The sequence below is a fragment of the Eleutherodactylus coqui genome, chromosome 1 (genome assembly GCF_035609145.1).
Source record: "Eleutherodactylus coqui strain aEleCoq1 chromosome 1, aEleCoq1.hap1, whole genome shotgun sequence".
Taxonomy (NCBI): Eukaryota; Metazoa; Chordata; class Amphibia; order Anura; family Eleutherodactylidae; genus Eleutherodactylus; species Eleutherodactylus coqui.
Genome location: NC_089837.1, coordinates 12,697,822 through 12,713,881, shown reverse-complemented (window position 1 = coordinate 12,713,881; position 16,060 = coordinate 12,697,822). Strand labels below are relative to the sequence as shown.

At 44.4% G+C, this 16,060-nt stretch overlaps 1 protein-coding gene across 1 annotated transcript in view; it reads left to right on the top strand.

Moving 5' to 3' along the window:
- Positions 1-791: 791 nt before the first annotated feature.
- The window catches only part of LOC136613175 (vomeronasal type-2 receptor 116-like), a 103,996-nt gene continuing 88,727 nt past the window's right edge, over positions 792-16,060 (top strand). The window contains exons 1-5 of the mRNA XM_066594068.1: positions 792-1,222; positions 1,550-1,670; positions 3,365-3,390; positions 3,890-4,181; positions 14,507-14,725. Of these exons, the coding sequence (XP_066450165.1) occupies positions 792-1,222; positions 1,550-1,670; positions 3,365-3,390; positions 3,890-4,181; positions 14,507-14,725 (1,089 nt within the window). The remainder of the gene's footprint in view (positions 1,223-1,549; positions 1,671-3,364; positions 3,391-3,889; positions 4,182-14,506; positions 14,726-16,060) is intronic.

Below are 16,060 nucleotides of genomic sequence, written 5' to 3'. Positions count from 1 at the left end.
GGACACGGGAGAGGGCTGACAATCTGTCCCCATTAGTCCCCTCACTGAAACACTTGCCTAATTGCTGCTGGGCACCTGTTTTGACCTTCCTGCTTGAACCTGGATATGGAGGCGGTTGCGGCCCTTGCTAATCAGGTGCAAGCCTTAACAGGGTAGGTGCACGATCTGTCCGCTCAGCTCTAGCAACAGGAGCAGACCATTGCTGGTACAGCGGTCACTACTGCTGCAGCCCCGGGTTCGGGGGTTGAACCCAAGATCGCGCTACCTGATGTTTTTTTCTGGTGACCGTCGTACATTCTTCGTTTTCCAGGAAGTGTGCAGATTATTTTTTGAAATACGTCCCCACTTACCGGGTCCGGAATACAAGAGGGAAGTCATTGTAATTTCAAGCCTGAGAGGTGACCCTCAAAACTGGGTGTTCTCGCTGCCCCTCGACTCACAGACTTGCCAATCATCTGATGCCCTTTTTACGGCCCTTGGGCAGATTTATGATGAGCCTGATAGGGTGGGGTATGCCATGTGTAAGTTATTGAGTCTTCAGCAGGGAGGACGTCCCGCGGAACAATTCTGTTCCCAGTTTCGGCAGTTTCGTGTGAAGTCAAGATGGAACAACCGCGCTCTCAAAGATTCATTTCTGACTGGGTCGTCTGAGTCCGTTAAAGATCTGTAGTTGTCCCACCCAGGGAGTCCAATTTGTTGCCCGGTTTTGGATCACTTTTTTGTAAGAATATCGGCATCAGGTTGTTGTTTTCCTCTGCCTTCGACCCGGAGTTTAATGGGCAGATGGAACTATGAACCAGGAACTGGTTCAGTACCTCAAAATACACTTGAGTGATTGTCAGAATCTCTGGGTCAATTATCTAGCGTTAGTTGAACTTGCTATCAATAACCCTACACATTCGGCATCTGACGTGTCTCCTTTCTTCTGTAATTTTGGGTTTAATCCCAGGTGGGAGAAGGTGCATGGGTACTTGGAGCAGTCCAGGGATGTGGTGCTTAGGAGGAGTAGAGGTACACATACTATCTCTGAACCTTTGTCTGTGGGCCAGTTGGTATACTTGTCTTCCAAGAACCTGAAGTTAAAAGTGCCTTCTTTGAAGTTGGCTCCCCGATTTGTGGGCCCTTTTCCTGTCACTAAAGCGATTAGTCCTATAGCGTATGAACTGGCACTACCGGACACATGGAGAATCCACAGAGTTTTCCACAAGTCACTCCTCAAGAGGTCTGTCCCTCAAGTGATTCCCCCCGATTGTCATGTAACTTCTCCCCGCCCAGAGTTGTGTGTTGTGGTTTCTTGTCATCTACTCGGTGCTCACCTGCGGTCTCCCTGTCCCTCTTCCCCTGGGGTCTCTGTCATTAGAGCAGCGCAGGGACCTTCTCTCAGTTGTCGCCCTGGGGCTTAGCCAAGGGGGGCAAGTAGGTAAAGACATGGGAGAGGGCTGGCGTAGGAATTCCCTGACCATCTGTCACCATCAGTCTCCTAACACCTTCCTTTTATGAGTGCAGGAGCTTTTTATAATTTTGTTTATTCTTCTTATGTTCCCTTTAGAGTTTATTTGGATATCCCGCAGCTTTCCTCCATCACATTGGATGCCTATGGCATAAGAGGATCAGACCTGAACAACATATTCTCTAAGTCATTTCAAATTACCAACGACACACACCAAAGGGTGCCCACTGTCCCCACTTATTTTCTCGATGATGATGGAAGCATTAGCAGAGGCCATAAGAACCAATCCTCTTATTAAAGACATATCCCTTAGGGCAAACTCGCACAAAATTAACCTCTTTGCTAACGATGTAATTCTTACCCTAACAAACCCAAAAACCTCATTCTTTCATGTGGTTCTTACTTTGCAGCAATTTGAAGCTATCTCTTATTACAAGGTAAAATCTAGCAAATCACAACTGATGAGAATTCCTTCCAAACTGACTTCCCATCCCAATGGTACGCCTCATCCCTAACCTATCTAGGTATAATATTACCTCCCACAACCAACGACCTACGAGCAGCAAACTTTCCTCCATTAAAAACAGAAATCCCTAGACCACCTGGCTAAATTTGAACTTAGCTGAATGAGTAGAACAAAATATATAAACAACTATATAAAATGCTTATTCTTCCCCAGGTTTTATATCTCCTTAGAACTATCCCAGTGACCATCCTTGAGCCAATATTCTCGGATCTCCACCAAAAAATGAGAAGATTCATTTGGAGGGAAGGGAAATCCAGAGTAGTCTTCGATATTATGATTAGACTCTTAAAATTTGGGAGTCTACCAAACGCTCGCAACTATCACAAAGCCTTTCATATTTACCAAAGCTGGCTTTGGTGCTGTGCAGAACTAAACTAAAACTTGGGCCTCTATTGAGTCATTGCTAGTGGGAGTCTTCATCTGGAGTCTTCCAGTAGTGAAAGCTACTCTGTAGGGGTGGAACTCAATGTGCTCTAAGACAAACTTGGAACCAAATATATCAACAAAAATTCCACTCCCATTACTTAGCTTGAAATACTTAATACCAGACCTTTCTTTGAACAAATGGCCACACAGAGAAACTATGATTATTTCGCATTTGTACCGAGAATATTATATCCTCTCCTTTTCTCAAATACAAGAAAGTTAATGGATTTGACTGAGAACTGTGCTTGCAGTAAAAAATGCCAGGCACTACATAAAGGTCAGCGCAGAGACTTCTGCTGCTTACACTCCGAGCTCTGTGTATTTGCGGCACTAACAGCATGTGCCTACTCAGCTGATCGGTTGGGGCCCCAAGTGACGGACCTCAGCCGATCAACTATTGATGATCTATCCTGAGGATAGGTCATCAACAGTACCCTACCTAGAAAACCCCTTTAGAATCATAGAATGCTAGAGTTTGAAGGGACCTCCAGGGTTATCGGTTCCAACCCCCTTCTCAATGTAGGACACATTAAATCATTCCAGACAGATGTCTGTCCAGCCTCTGTTTGAAGACTTCCATTGAGGGACAACATGTTGAAAAAAGGTTAAAATTAGAGATGAGCGAGCATACTCGCTAAGGCAAACTACTTGAGCAAATTCGATTCGGCTGCCGGCGGGGGCGGGGAGCGTTGGGGAGAGCGGGGAGGAAAGGAGGGGAGATCTCTCTCTCACTCTCCCCCCCCTCCTCCCTGCTCACTCACGCAACTCACTGCTCACCCGCTCCGGCAGACAAATCTTTAGAGACGAGCGGGCAGGTACTCGAATAAGGCACTACTCACTTGAGTAGTTTGCCTTAGCAAGTATGCTCGCTCATCTCTAGTTAAAATCACCTACCTGAGACCTAGACTTTTAAGACTTCTGAAGTGTCCTGTGGTATCTCTTAAATTGTCTTCTTCCCACAGTTCATCCTTGTTCCATCTTTTCCAAGGTAAGTGATGCAGCCACCCATCCACATGATGTAAAACATGATCTATGAGACCAGGTCACCTTTTTCCATTGCTCCAGTTCTGATGCTCAAATGCCGATTATATGCAATTTAAGAGATGTACAGAGGCCACATTGACACTCTGATTGGTCTGTGGGTATGTCACCCCAAACATAGTGAGCTATGATTCCAGGTGTGATCTGACATCTCTATATAATTTCCTGCAAAAACGTTATCAGCAATTTATTCTTTTGTTGCTCTACTAATGAATTGCACCAGATGGACTTTCAGCCACCACATACTAATCAGCCTTGGGTGCCCATGACCCTGTTGTCACTCTCTGGTTGTCCTTCCTTGTATCTGTTTGGTAGATGCTAATCACTGCATATGGGGAACACTCCATAAGACCAATAGTTCTGAACATGCCCATCATACCAAAAAAATAAACAAAAATATATTTAAAAAGATTGATTTTGTAAAATATGGTAATATCTGTTTCTAGGTCTTCTCTTCATCTCCTAAGACATCTTCTGGTCTTCATCTTCACCATAGAAGAAATAAACAGAAGAGCTGACATCTTACCTAATATCACTCTAGGATACAAGATCTATGACTCATGTATGTTAGAACATAAAGCTGTACAGAGTGCACTGAGTATATTGTCAGGAAAAGAGGCAGCTGTCCCCAACTACAGCTATGATGACAAGAACAAAGTGGTGGCTTTTATTGGACACTTGACATCTTCCTCCAGTATGTCTATAGCCGAAATAACTGGGCTCTATGGATATCCACAGGTAATACTAAGGAACTTGTCTCATGAAGACAACTTTTTTTTATAAAAATGTGTGCATTAGTGTACTGTCCTTATTAAAATTTGTCCTGAGCAGTTCTACTTAGGCTGAGGTAAAGTAGCTTATATATTTTTCATTGCAAGCAGGAGAGGCTCTGTCTTGGGCTTCACCTTCGTGGAAACCTGATAATGCTTTTCCCATCTGCCTTTCTAATCCTTTTTCAGGGAGTCATCAGAGAACTTGCACTACTTCTGCTGCTTTGGCTCAATTTCACCTTCAACAATATTTGGGCAATACTGTCAAATTTTGTACCCTTCCATCTGAATTAGCCTGAAACTATTAAGCACTGCTGATGGTGGCATTCTGTGAAAGTATATTGAGCCATATCAAGGATGAACTGGTTGGTCATGACCTCTCTTCTGCTTTCCATAAGTTTTTTTTCCCCTGGCTATCAGAGTGGGGATGCATTTCCTGGAGAGATAACACAGAAAGTAAAATAACCATTGCTTCATCATCTAGCTCTTCACTTCAGCAACATTCCAGCTGCCATTCAATATCAGCCCATGGAAGTGAGTAGCATTGAGTTGTCTGTAGAGGAGTGAAGACAATACCTGAGTCAAGGACTAGTACCCTCATATTATGGGCAGATAGGTCATCTCTAAATCAACTGTTCTGTCTTACTCTGCAGCCCAAAATCTCCAGAACATAGGTGAAAAGGTGGAAGTCACCTTGGGTCTGATGATAAAATGTTAGTTACCATGACTGTGAGTTTAAAAGCTTTTTAACAGTTCAGTATGGCCTTTGATTCAGGCACAATGAAACATTTTATAGAAAATTCATTTGACCAAAGACTTGAGATTCATCTTGTGGCTCTCTAGAAAGCCATCTATCTTATGCTCCTTTTCTCTAACCTTGTCTAACTCTGAACTTTCTCTATTATAAAGGCTCCACATTACCCTACAGTAGGTAGAGATTACAACCATGATTTTTTATATAATTTTATACTAAATATAGGATATCAGGCTTCTGAAAATTCACCAGTCAGCAGACAAAGCAGTACAACAATACAAATATGTGCCCTACAGTGTATGACCAACGATGGCTGACCCCTTTCTATACACAAAAGAGTTGTTGGGTATTTGCAATACATGCATTATTATGTGATACTAATCCTCTCTGGTAGAAATATATCTGGTAGTGACCAGCGGAATTGTTCCCCCGGGTCTTGGTGTTAGGTAGAACTCAAACGTTGATTCAGGGATAATTGTGACTGCCATTATGGAGTTGGGAAGGATTTGTTCCTCCAAATGAGCTAAATTGGTATCTGCCTCGTTTTTTTTTTTATTTTTGCCTTCTTCAGGATTAATAAGGAGGGGGTAGAAACAGGCTGCACTAGATGGACATTGTCTTCATTCAGGCTATGTTACTTTGTAAATAAAAACAAATTTGTGATAAACATTACCGGTCATGAGGTGCTAACTTGATTTTGGAAGCTTACCTAACGATATTTAACTGGGGAAGCATGAGAAATCTAACTAAAATTAGATTGACATACCGTTCTGATAAACCCCCTGTTTTAAAGTTACCTTGATGCTTTGTCCTTACTACAGCATATTGCATTGAATATATCTACAGCCCTTTATTCTGAGGATCAGTGTTGACACTAAGCCAATTCCTGAAACAATGCTGAAATTCTTAGACTGTTCTTATAAAGTTTGCCTATGTGTATACAAAGCTTACTACATTAACACTATGTTTGTTAAAAATGTGGAGTGAATGTATTGATTCCAATATTAGGGTTATATCCTACTGAGCTGCAATATTATTGAGCTTAGTGTTTCCTGGTGTCCCCCGATTCTGGTTCAGAGGATAGAAAGCAGCTCGATCTCCGAAGTGCAATCAGATCACTAGCATTACCCAGAAAATTAATGGTGAATATAATGTTTCTGTAAAGGCCAGAAGGACTTTGTTTCAAAGAATCCTTTGGGAAGTTGTCAGGCCCAGGAATACTAGCAAATTATTTTCATCTTCATGGCAGATATTTAGTGTATAGAACAGTTGGATGTGTTGATGCAGTTCAGGCCTACTGTTTACACATACACAATAAATGGGTAGTAAACGCAAGCCACATTGTTTCACATGTCAGAACGGATTTACACTTATTGTTACCCAGGAGTGCGTCGGTAACAAGAGGGCATCCGCTGCGTCTAGAAGAAAGCAGGTTTCATCACCAACACAGAAGGGGGTTCTTTACTGTAAGAGTAGTGAGACTGTGGAACACTCTGCCTGAGGACGTGGTGATGGCAAAATCCATAGCAGAGACTAAGAGGGGACTAGATGCCTTTCTAGAGTGGAAGGATATTACAGGATATAGATATTAGGTGACCAGCGGGTTTGTAGTTCAGGGTTTTACAGTCAGGTTGGAGCAATCAAAGGTTGATCCAAGGATTATTCTGACTGCCATTATGGAGTCAGAAAGAAATTTTCCCCTAAATGGGCTAATTGGCTTCTGCCTCTTGGGGTTTTTGCCCTCCTCTGGATCAACTAGAGGGTGGAAATAGGCTGAACCAGATGGACATGGTCTTCATTCAGTTTAACTAACTATGTTACTATGTTATATTGTCAGAATCAAACACAGTTTCTTTTGCCCTGTTGCTAGCAGACTTCAGTTTCCACTCTGCATGCACTGTGCTATTAATCACAAAACATCTGTGCCCTTTTATCCTGTCTGGTATTTGTCTAAGTACAAATGAAGTTCACCATGTCTGTGCCCTCCCATGTGATCATGTGTAAATGTTTTAGTATAAATACATCTTTAGATTTGTTCTATTAAGTCTGAGGAAGAACCTTGAGAGGTTTGAAAGCTCACTATAGCATCATGTATTTGTGTTAGCCATTAAAAGGTTTCATATCTAAAAGATTTATTGATTTCTTAGTGAGAACAATCACATTTTGCTCACTAGCTAACACGGTACTAAAGTTTTTTTGTTTTAGCTTAGCTCTGGTGCTATGTATGAGTTTGAGTTTATGTATGTATGAGTTTGGTTCTGGTGCTATATTAATTCACTGAGCTATTCTGGTGAGGCTATGCAGCTTTCTGCAGAAGCAAAATATCCAACCTAAGGTTACACTGTCCTAGACAGCCGTGTGTATGACAAAGGTGCAGAACAAAGTTCAGAGGGGCATGGTTTTAAAGAATCCTTTTGGAGGCTGCAAGGTCCAGGAATGCCAAGCAAACTGTACACAGTACAGTATATTTCCTAATGTATGCAGGTGTTATTGGAAATTATGGACACAGATTAGGAATGGAAGATTGCTGGTTCCTTAGACTTTAAGAATCAGTCTGGCAAGTGCCAAACCCATTGTAGTCTAGGTGATTTACTTAGGCCGCCTGCACACGGGCGGAAATCCCGCCGCGGGATTTTCCGCGGGATTTCTGCCACTGAAAGTTTGCATAGGAGTGCATTACAATACGCACTCCTATGCAGACGGCCGCAGTTTGGCCGCGTGAAATCTCGCGCGGCAAACAAACCGCGGCATGTCCTATTTTTGTGCAGGGCACGCACTCACCCGGCCGCCGGCTCCGGTCTGCGCATGCGCCGGCTGCGCGGCAGCCGGCACATGAAAGAGCCGGGGCCGCCAGGCGCGGGTGAGTACGCGCTTGTCCCTGCAGGCTCTCGGGTCGGGTCCCGCGGCGAGAATTCTCGCTGCCGGATCCGACCCGCTCGTCTGCAGGCGGCCTTATTTGGTGAGAAACTTTACAGTCTCACATATCATTACTGCACCCAGACAATACAATTAATCATAACTAGAGATGAGCGAGCACCAAAATGCTCGGGTGCTCGTTATTCGAGTCGAACTTCCCCGCGATGCTCGAGGGTTCGTTTCGAGTAACGAACCCCATTGAAGTCAATGGGCGACCCGAGCATTTTTGTATGGGACCTATGCTCCGCTAAGGTTTTCATTTGTGAAAATCTGGGAAATTCAAGAAAGTGAGGGGAACGACACAGAAACGGATAGGGCAGGCGAGGGGCTACATGTTGGGCTGCATCTCAAGTTCCCAGGTCCCACTATTAAGCCACAATAGCGGCAAGAGTGCCCCCCCCCCTCCCAACAATTTTTACTTCTGAAAAACCCTCATTAGCAAGGCATACCTTAGCTAAGCACCACACTACCTCCAACAAAGCACAATCACTGCCTGCATGACACTCCGCTGCCACTTCTCCTGGGTAACATGCTTCCCAACCGCCCCACACGACCCAGCGTCTGCTGCACACACAAAAGTGTCACTGTGCTCCCTTCAGCTGCCCCCATGCCACACGCTCACTTCATAGCCACACCACCCTCATGTCAATTTATAATTGCCTCTGTGATGAGGAGGAACCGGAGGCACACACTGCAGAGGGTTGGCAGGGCCAGGTAGCAACCCTCTTTAAAAGGGGCGGGGTGATAGCCCACAATGCAGTTGAGAATCACTGACAAATCGAAGTTCGATCTTTATTCCAATCCTATGCCACCTCCGTCAGGAGCTGCAAATGTCGCCAAGAGTTACGTAGCGATGGGGAATCCATGTGCCACACAGTGTTCATTCTGTCTAGGTGTCAGGTGGCTCAATCCACACTGCAAGGGGAAAGCCATCTGTACTACGCCCCCTTTCCAAGTCACTCAGTGTCTTAGTGGCAGACAGGTAAAGCACCGCGATGGGAACTAAACTAAAACTAAAGCAGCACTATAGGGGGAGCACAGTCTTAGATCCATTTCAGTAGTAGCAGCAGTCTAGACAGGCCCCAGTAACAATTCCGAAGCAGCAGTATAGGGGGAGCACAGTCTTAGTTCCATTTCAGTAATAGTAGCAGTCAAGACAGGCCCCAGTAACAATTCCAAAGCAGCAGTATAGGGGGAGCACAGTCTTAGTTCCATTTGAGTAATAGTAACAGTCAAGACAGGCCCCAGTAACAATTCCGAAGCAGCAGTATAGGGGGAGCACAGTCTTAGTTCCATTTCAGTAGTAGCAGCAGTCAAGACAGGCCACAGTAACATTCCCGTTGCAGCAGTTTAGGGAGATAACAGTCTCTTTCACATTTTAGGAGTTGCAGTATAGACAAGGCCCCAGTTACATTTATGTAGCAAAAGTGTAGGCCAACCCCAAACACCTTCCTGTACCATGAGTGCAGGCGAAGCCCATGAAAATTACTAGGATTACATGCCCAACCAAGAGGGCAGGTGAAACCCATTAATCGCTTTGGTTACGGTGGCTTAATTTGTAACTAGGCCTGGAGGCAGCCCAGTTAAAATAAAAATTGGTTCAGGTGCAAGTTTCAACGCTTTAATGAGAATTGAAACGTAAAAACATTGTTTACAAAAGTCATATAACTGAGCCTTGTGGGCCTAAGAAAAATTGCCCGTTCGGCGTGATTACGTGAGGTTTCAGGAGGAGGAGTAGGAGGAGGAGGATGAATATAATACACAGATTGATGAAGCTAAAAGGTCCCCGTTTTTTATGGTGATAGAGAACGATGCTTCCATCCGTGGGTGCAGCCTACGTATTGCAGCGTATATATGTTTACTCTTTCCCTCTGGCGGGATGACGGCGATCATGTAACGGACACAGCAGAGCCAGGAAACAAATATGCGCAACCTGTAGTCAGACGTAGGTGCGTATGACTGAGCTACTGGAATTCACAGGGCAGAACCAGTCAAGTGGCCAAAGGCCAGTGGTAGGCCTTAAGTATTTTGCTTTAATTTTTTAAAATGGTGAGGTGAAAAACCAGACAGACACCGTATGCAGTGTATTTATGTATACTGTTTCCCTCTGGCGGGATGACGGCGATCATGTAACGGACTCAGCAGAGCCAGGAAACAATTATGCGCAAGCCTGCTGTAACACTTAGCTGGGTAATAATGAGCAACTACTACCCCCAGCAGACACGCAGTAAAGTGTACACGGTCACAGGCTTGGCTGGGTAATAAAGAGCGACTACTACCCCCAGCAGACACGCAGTAAACTGAAGACGGTCACAGGCAGCCCAAATACAGTATTTTTTTCCAATTTTTGGAAACAGCCCACTGCTACATAGCCTGTATATGGATTTCCCTGTTGGAGGATGACTGTGGTTATTGAAAGCACAGTGCAGCCAGAAAAAATTATGCGCAAGGCTGGGTATTAATGAGCGACTACTACCCCCACCAGACACGCAGTGAACTGCAGATGGTCACAGGCTTAGCTGGGTAATAATGAGCGACTACTACCATAGTAACATAGTATGTAAGGCCGAATGAAGACATTGTCCATCTAGTCCAGCCTGCCTATCCTACTGTGTTGATCCAGAGGAAGGCAAAAAACCCCAAGGCCAGAAGCCAATTAGCCCTTTTGGGGGAAAAATTCCTTCCCGACTCCCTAATGGCAATCAGACTGTTCCCTGGTTCAACCCCTAATAGTTCCTACCTGCCTATATACCAGGATTGACACTTAACCTAATATTTATATCCTGTAATATCCTTCTCCAGAAAGACATCAAGTCCCCTTTTAAACTCCTCTATGGATTTTGCCATCACCACTTCCTCCGGTAGAGAGTTCCACAGTCTCACTGCTCTTACAGTAAAGAACCCCTTTCTGTGTTGGTGATGAAACCTACTTTCCTCTAATCGTAGCGGATGTCCTCTTGTTACCGTCGTGGTCCTGGGTGTAAACAGATCGCGCGAGAGATCCATGTGTTGTCCCCTCATGTACTTATACATGGTTATTTGGTCGCCTCTTAACCTTCTTTTTTCTAGAGTAAATAGTCCCAATTTGGATAGCCGCTCTGGGTATTCCAGTCCCGTCATTCCATGTATTAGTTTAGTTGCCCTTCTTTGAACCCCCTCAAGCACTGTGACATCTTTTCTGAGCACTGGTGACCAGAATTGTACGCAGTATTCCATGTGAGGTCTGACAAGTGCCTTACATAATGGAAGGATAATGTTCTTGGCCTTCGCCCCTATACCTCTTTTGATGCACCCCAGGACTTTATTTGCCTTTGCAGCGGCTGACTGGCATTGGTTACTCCAATTTAGTCTATTATCCACTAATACCCCCAGATCCTTTTCCATATCACTTTTCCCTAGTGGTACCCCATTAAGTGAGTATTTGTGACATCTGTTCCTCCTGCCCATGTGCATAGTCTTACATTTTTCAACATTGAACTTCATTTGCCTTTTTACTGCCCAAGCCCCCATCTTATCCAGGTCCGTTTGTAGCCGCACATTGTCCTCCGTTGCATTAATTATATTGTATAATTTTGTGTCATCTGCAAATATTGATATTTTGCTGTGCAGCCCCTCTATCAGGTCATTAATAAATATGTTGAACAGAGTGGGGCCTAATACTGAACCCTGTGGCACCCCGCTAGCGACTGTGGTCCAATCAGAGTACGAACCATTTATTACCACCCTCTGCTTTCACCCTCTACCCCAAGCACACACGCAGTAAACTGAAGACGGTCACAAGCAGCCCAAATATAGTATTTTTTTCCAATTTTTGGGAAAAAGCCCACTGCCTATATAGCCTGTATATGGATTTCCCTGTTGGAGGATGACTGTGGTTATTGAAAGCACAGTGCAGCCAGAAAAAATTATGCGCAAGGCTGGGTATTAATGAGCGACTACTACCCCCAGCAGACACACAGTAAACTATAGACGGTCACAGGCTTAGCTGGGTAATAATGAGCAACTACTACCCCCAGCACACACGCAGTAAACTGAAAACGGTCACAGGCAGCCCAAATAGAGTATTTTTTTCCAATTTTTGGGAAAAAGCCCACTGCCTATATAGCCTGTATATGGATTTCCCTGTTGGAGGATGACTGTGGTTATTGAAAGCACAGTGCAGCCAGAAAAAATTATGCGCAAGGCTGGGTATTAATGAGCGACTACTACCCCCAGCAGACACGCAGTAAACTATAGACGGTCACAGGCTTAGCTGGGTAATAATGAGCAACTACTACCCCCAGCACACACGCAGTAAACTGAAAACGGTCACAGGCAGCCCAAATATAGTATTTTTTTCCAATTTTTGGGAAAAAGCCCACTGCCTATATAGCCTGTATATGGATTTCCCTGTTGGAGGATGACTGTGGTTATTGAAAGCACAGTGCAGCCAGAAAAAAGTATGCGCAAGGCTGGGTATTAATGAGCGACTACTACCCCCAGCAGACACGCAGTAAACTATAGACGGTCACAGGCTTAGCTGGGTAATAATGAGCAACTACTACCCCCAGCACACACGCAGTAAACTGAAAACGGTCACAGGCAGCCCAAATATAGTATTTTTTCCAATTTTTGGGAAAAAGCCCACTGCCTATATAGCCTGTATATGGATTTCCCTGTTGGAGAATAACTGTGGTTATTGAAAGCACAGTGCAGCCAGAAAAAATTATGCGCAAGACTGCAGTAACACCTAGCTGGGTAATAGTGAGTAACTACTACCCCCAGCAGACACGCAGTAAACTGAACACGGTCACAGGCAGCCCAAAGATTTTTTTTTCCAATTTTTTTGAAAAAGCCCACTGCCTATATAGCCAGTATATCTCTTTCCCTGTACCACTGTCCCTGCCTCACCAGTACTGCCCCTATACTCAGTTAAATGACTGCAGACTGAGGACGCTATGGTCTGCACGCCCGATATACAAAAAAAAAAATGTGCAAAACTGCTAAAAGCAGCCTCAACAGTACTGCACACGGTCAGATGTGGCCCTAAGAAGGACTGTTGAGGTTCTTGAAGACAAAGATAACAGCCTAACACTCTCCCTATAGCAGCTACAGCAGGACGGCACTTTCCCTAATGTCTCTCAGCGTGCATCTGTGCCGAGCCGCGGCCGGCCCCAGTTTACATACTCGGGTGTCACCTGATCTCCCCAGCCACTCACTGCAGGGGGGTGGGATAGGGCTGGAACTTCACAGGAGGAAGTTGTAATGCCTTCCCTGTGTTTCTATTGGCCAAAAAATGGTGCAAACTTTTCTGGGAAGAAAATGGAAGTGACTCGAACACAGCGTGGTGCTCGTCTCGAGTAACGAGCATCTCGAGTACCCTAATGCTCGAACGAGCATCTGGCTTGGACGAGTACGCTCGCTCATCTCTAATCATAACTATATTTAAGCAGATCATAATGTCTCCACTCCCAAAAACAAATATGTATGCACAAAGAAGAAAAAACTACCTCTTCTCCAACTCAGACTATTCAAAATCTTATATGGTTGGTGCAGATTTAATGCCTATGGTCTGGGACTGTGTAAAATTGCATGAATTTTGGAATGGAGTACTATTAGTACTTTTGACTTCAAATTTTTAGCATATTTCCTCTTATATTTTTCCCATATAGATCAGCTATGGAGCGATGGATTCCATCTTCAGTAATAAGCTCCAGTTCCCTTCTTTCTACCGCACAGTCCCTGATGGGAAGGCTCAGTATGAGGCCATTGTTCTCCTTCTGAAGCATTTTGGTTGGAGCTGGGTGGGGATTGTTAGAGCAGATGATAAGTCTAGTGAACGGGCCGGCATGGAGCTCTACAGACTCATTATACAAAATGGAATATGTGTTGCTTTTCATGATGTTCTTAATGATGATACATATCACTATAACTTCAATAAAGCTTCATACCAGATGCATAAGATCAGCTGTGATGTTATCATAATTCTTGGAAACTCATTTGGTGTACGGAGGATCCAGCAGATGCTTATTGATGACTACAAGAGTAGGAAAGTATTTATCATTCCCTCATTATTTATTATGTGGAAAAAAGCACAAAATTATTTCTTAAACCACTCACTCCAGATTACTCAACATAGAAGGAACATTCCGGGACTGAAGGATTATCTCCTGGCTGTGGGTCCTTACAAATATCCAGGAATACTCACACATAATATTTGGTACGAGCACTTTGAATGCTGTATTATCCATTCCATGTATGCTTCCTGCAGACCATGTGATGAGACAGATAGCCTCAATAATGTGGACCCCTCCGTGTACGATGTGAATAATTTCCGCTATACCTTTAGTGTCTACTCTGCGGTTTATGCTGTGGCTTCTGCATTACAAGATTTATTTCTAAGTAAATGTCAGGGTCACTTTAAGTCTTGTATATCCAACCAGCTCTTCCACTTAGGTGAGGTAGGTACTAAATCTGACCAATGTTGTGACAGCAGTGATGTAATAAGAAACATTAACACTAGAATTATCTAATAGTGGAAGAGAAAATCCCATCAACCATCATCTTCATCATTATAATCCCCACCAATCATTCACCATCATCGGCCACCATCTTGATCTTGTTCTGTTCCACATTTTCTGCAGGTCAACCAATACCTGAAGAAGATTAATTTCACCACTCCTGGTGGAGAGTCAGTTTACTTTGATCATGAAGGAAATTCTCCTGCAAGTTTTGATCTCTTAAACATGTTTATTTTGAACCAAACTGAGAACATAAGACAAGTTGGGTATTTTCAAGCTAAGGATGGACAATTTCATATAAATGACAGCGAGATTCACTGGGATCCAGGATTCAGCCAGGTAGTGCCATGAACTTGTCTCACCACAGCAGCAGCCATTCTGGCCAATAAATTTGACAGTTGTTTGATCATGTAGCCATCTAATCTTGGTGACCAATTTGACATGGTAATTCTTTCTACAATACTGATATCCAGTAGTAGTAGCTTACTAGGAGTAGCTCTTATCTCTGGTTCAATAGCAGTTGCTCCTTTAAGGGTTTATGTGCAGGATATCTTTATGTTTCTGTAACACAGTGTGCAAAGTCTTACCGCTCTCGATTGGAGCCCAGGTGTGGTAGCCAAGCCGGACTGGAGAGTAGTCAAGTGGAAGCTGGGTTGTTAGCAGGTGGTCTCAGTTGTAGTATATAGGATGAGGCAGGAATCGTAGTCAAGTGGAAGCCTGATCGTTAGCAGATGGTCTCAGTTGCAGTTCAGAGGATAAGGTAGCAGTGGAGCTTGATTACAGGCTGGGAGCTCAATAATCACGCAATGAAGAAGTGGCAGGGCTAGGCTTATATAGGAAGTGCAATCAGGAACAAAGGTGGGGTCAGGACCAGGAGGCAGGAATTAGGTAAATGGGAAACACAGAGCAAGGTTAGGTTTCAGCAATGGAATGGTCCAAGTTCTGTCCTAGCGTAGAGAACTCTTGACTAGTATGCAAAAGGTTGTGGGTTTGATCTCTGACACAGTGCCATATAGTTGCATTCTATATAGAGATGAGCGAACGTACTCGGTAAGGCCGATTTCGCAATCGAGCACCGCAATTTTCGAGTACTTCACTAATCGGGTGAAAAGATTCGGGGGGCACCGTGGGTGAGCGGGGGGTTGCAGAGGGGAGTGGGGGGGAGAGGGAGAGAGAGAGAGCACCCCCCTGTTCCGCGCTGCTACCCCCCGCTCCACCACGCCACGCCCCGCCCCCGTCGACCCCCGAATCTTTTCACCCGAGTAGTGAAGTAACCGAAAATCGTGGTGCTCGATTGCGAAATCGGCCTTACCGAGTACGTTCGCTCATCTGTAATCCTATAACATCATACAATGTGAGTTGCAGAGGTATATTGCAGTATGCAGAGTAAAGCTCAGATATCAGAGCTCTCCTCTAGAGATGAGCGAGCACACTCGTCCGAGCTTGATGCTCGTTCGAGCATTAGGGTACTAGAGATGCTCGTTACTCGAGACGAACAACACGCGGTACTCAAGTCAATTACATGTCCTTCCCCGCATGTTTAGCACCATTTTCTAGCCAATAGACATGTGGGGAAGGCATTACCATTTCCTGCTGTGCCATCCCTATCCCACCCCACAGTAGTGAGTAGTTGGTGAGATCAGGTGACCGCTGAGTATTTAAACTGGTTCCGCCCAT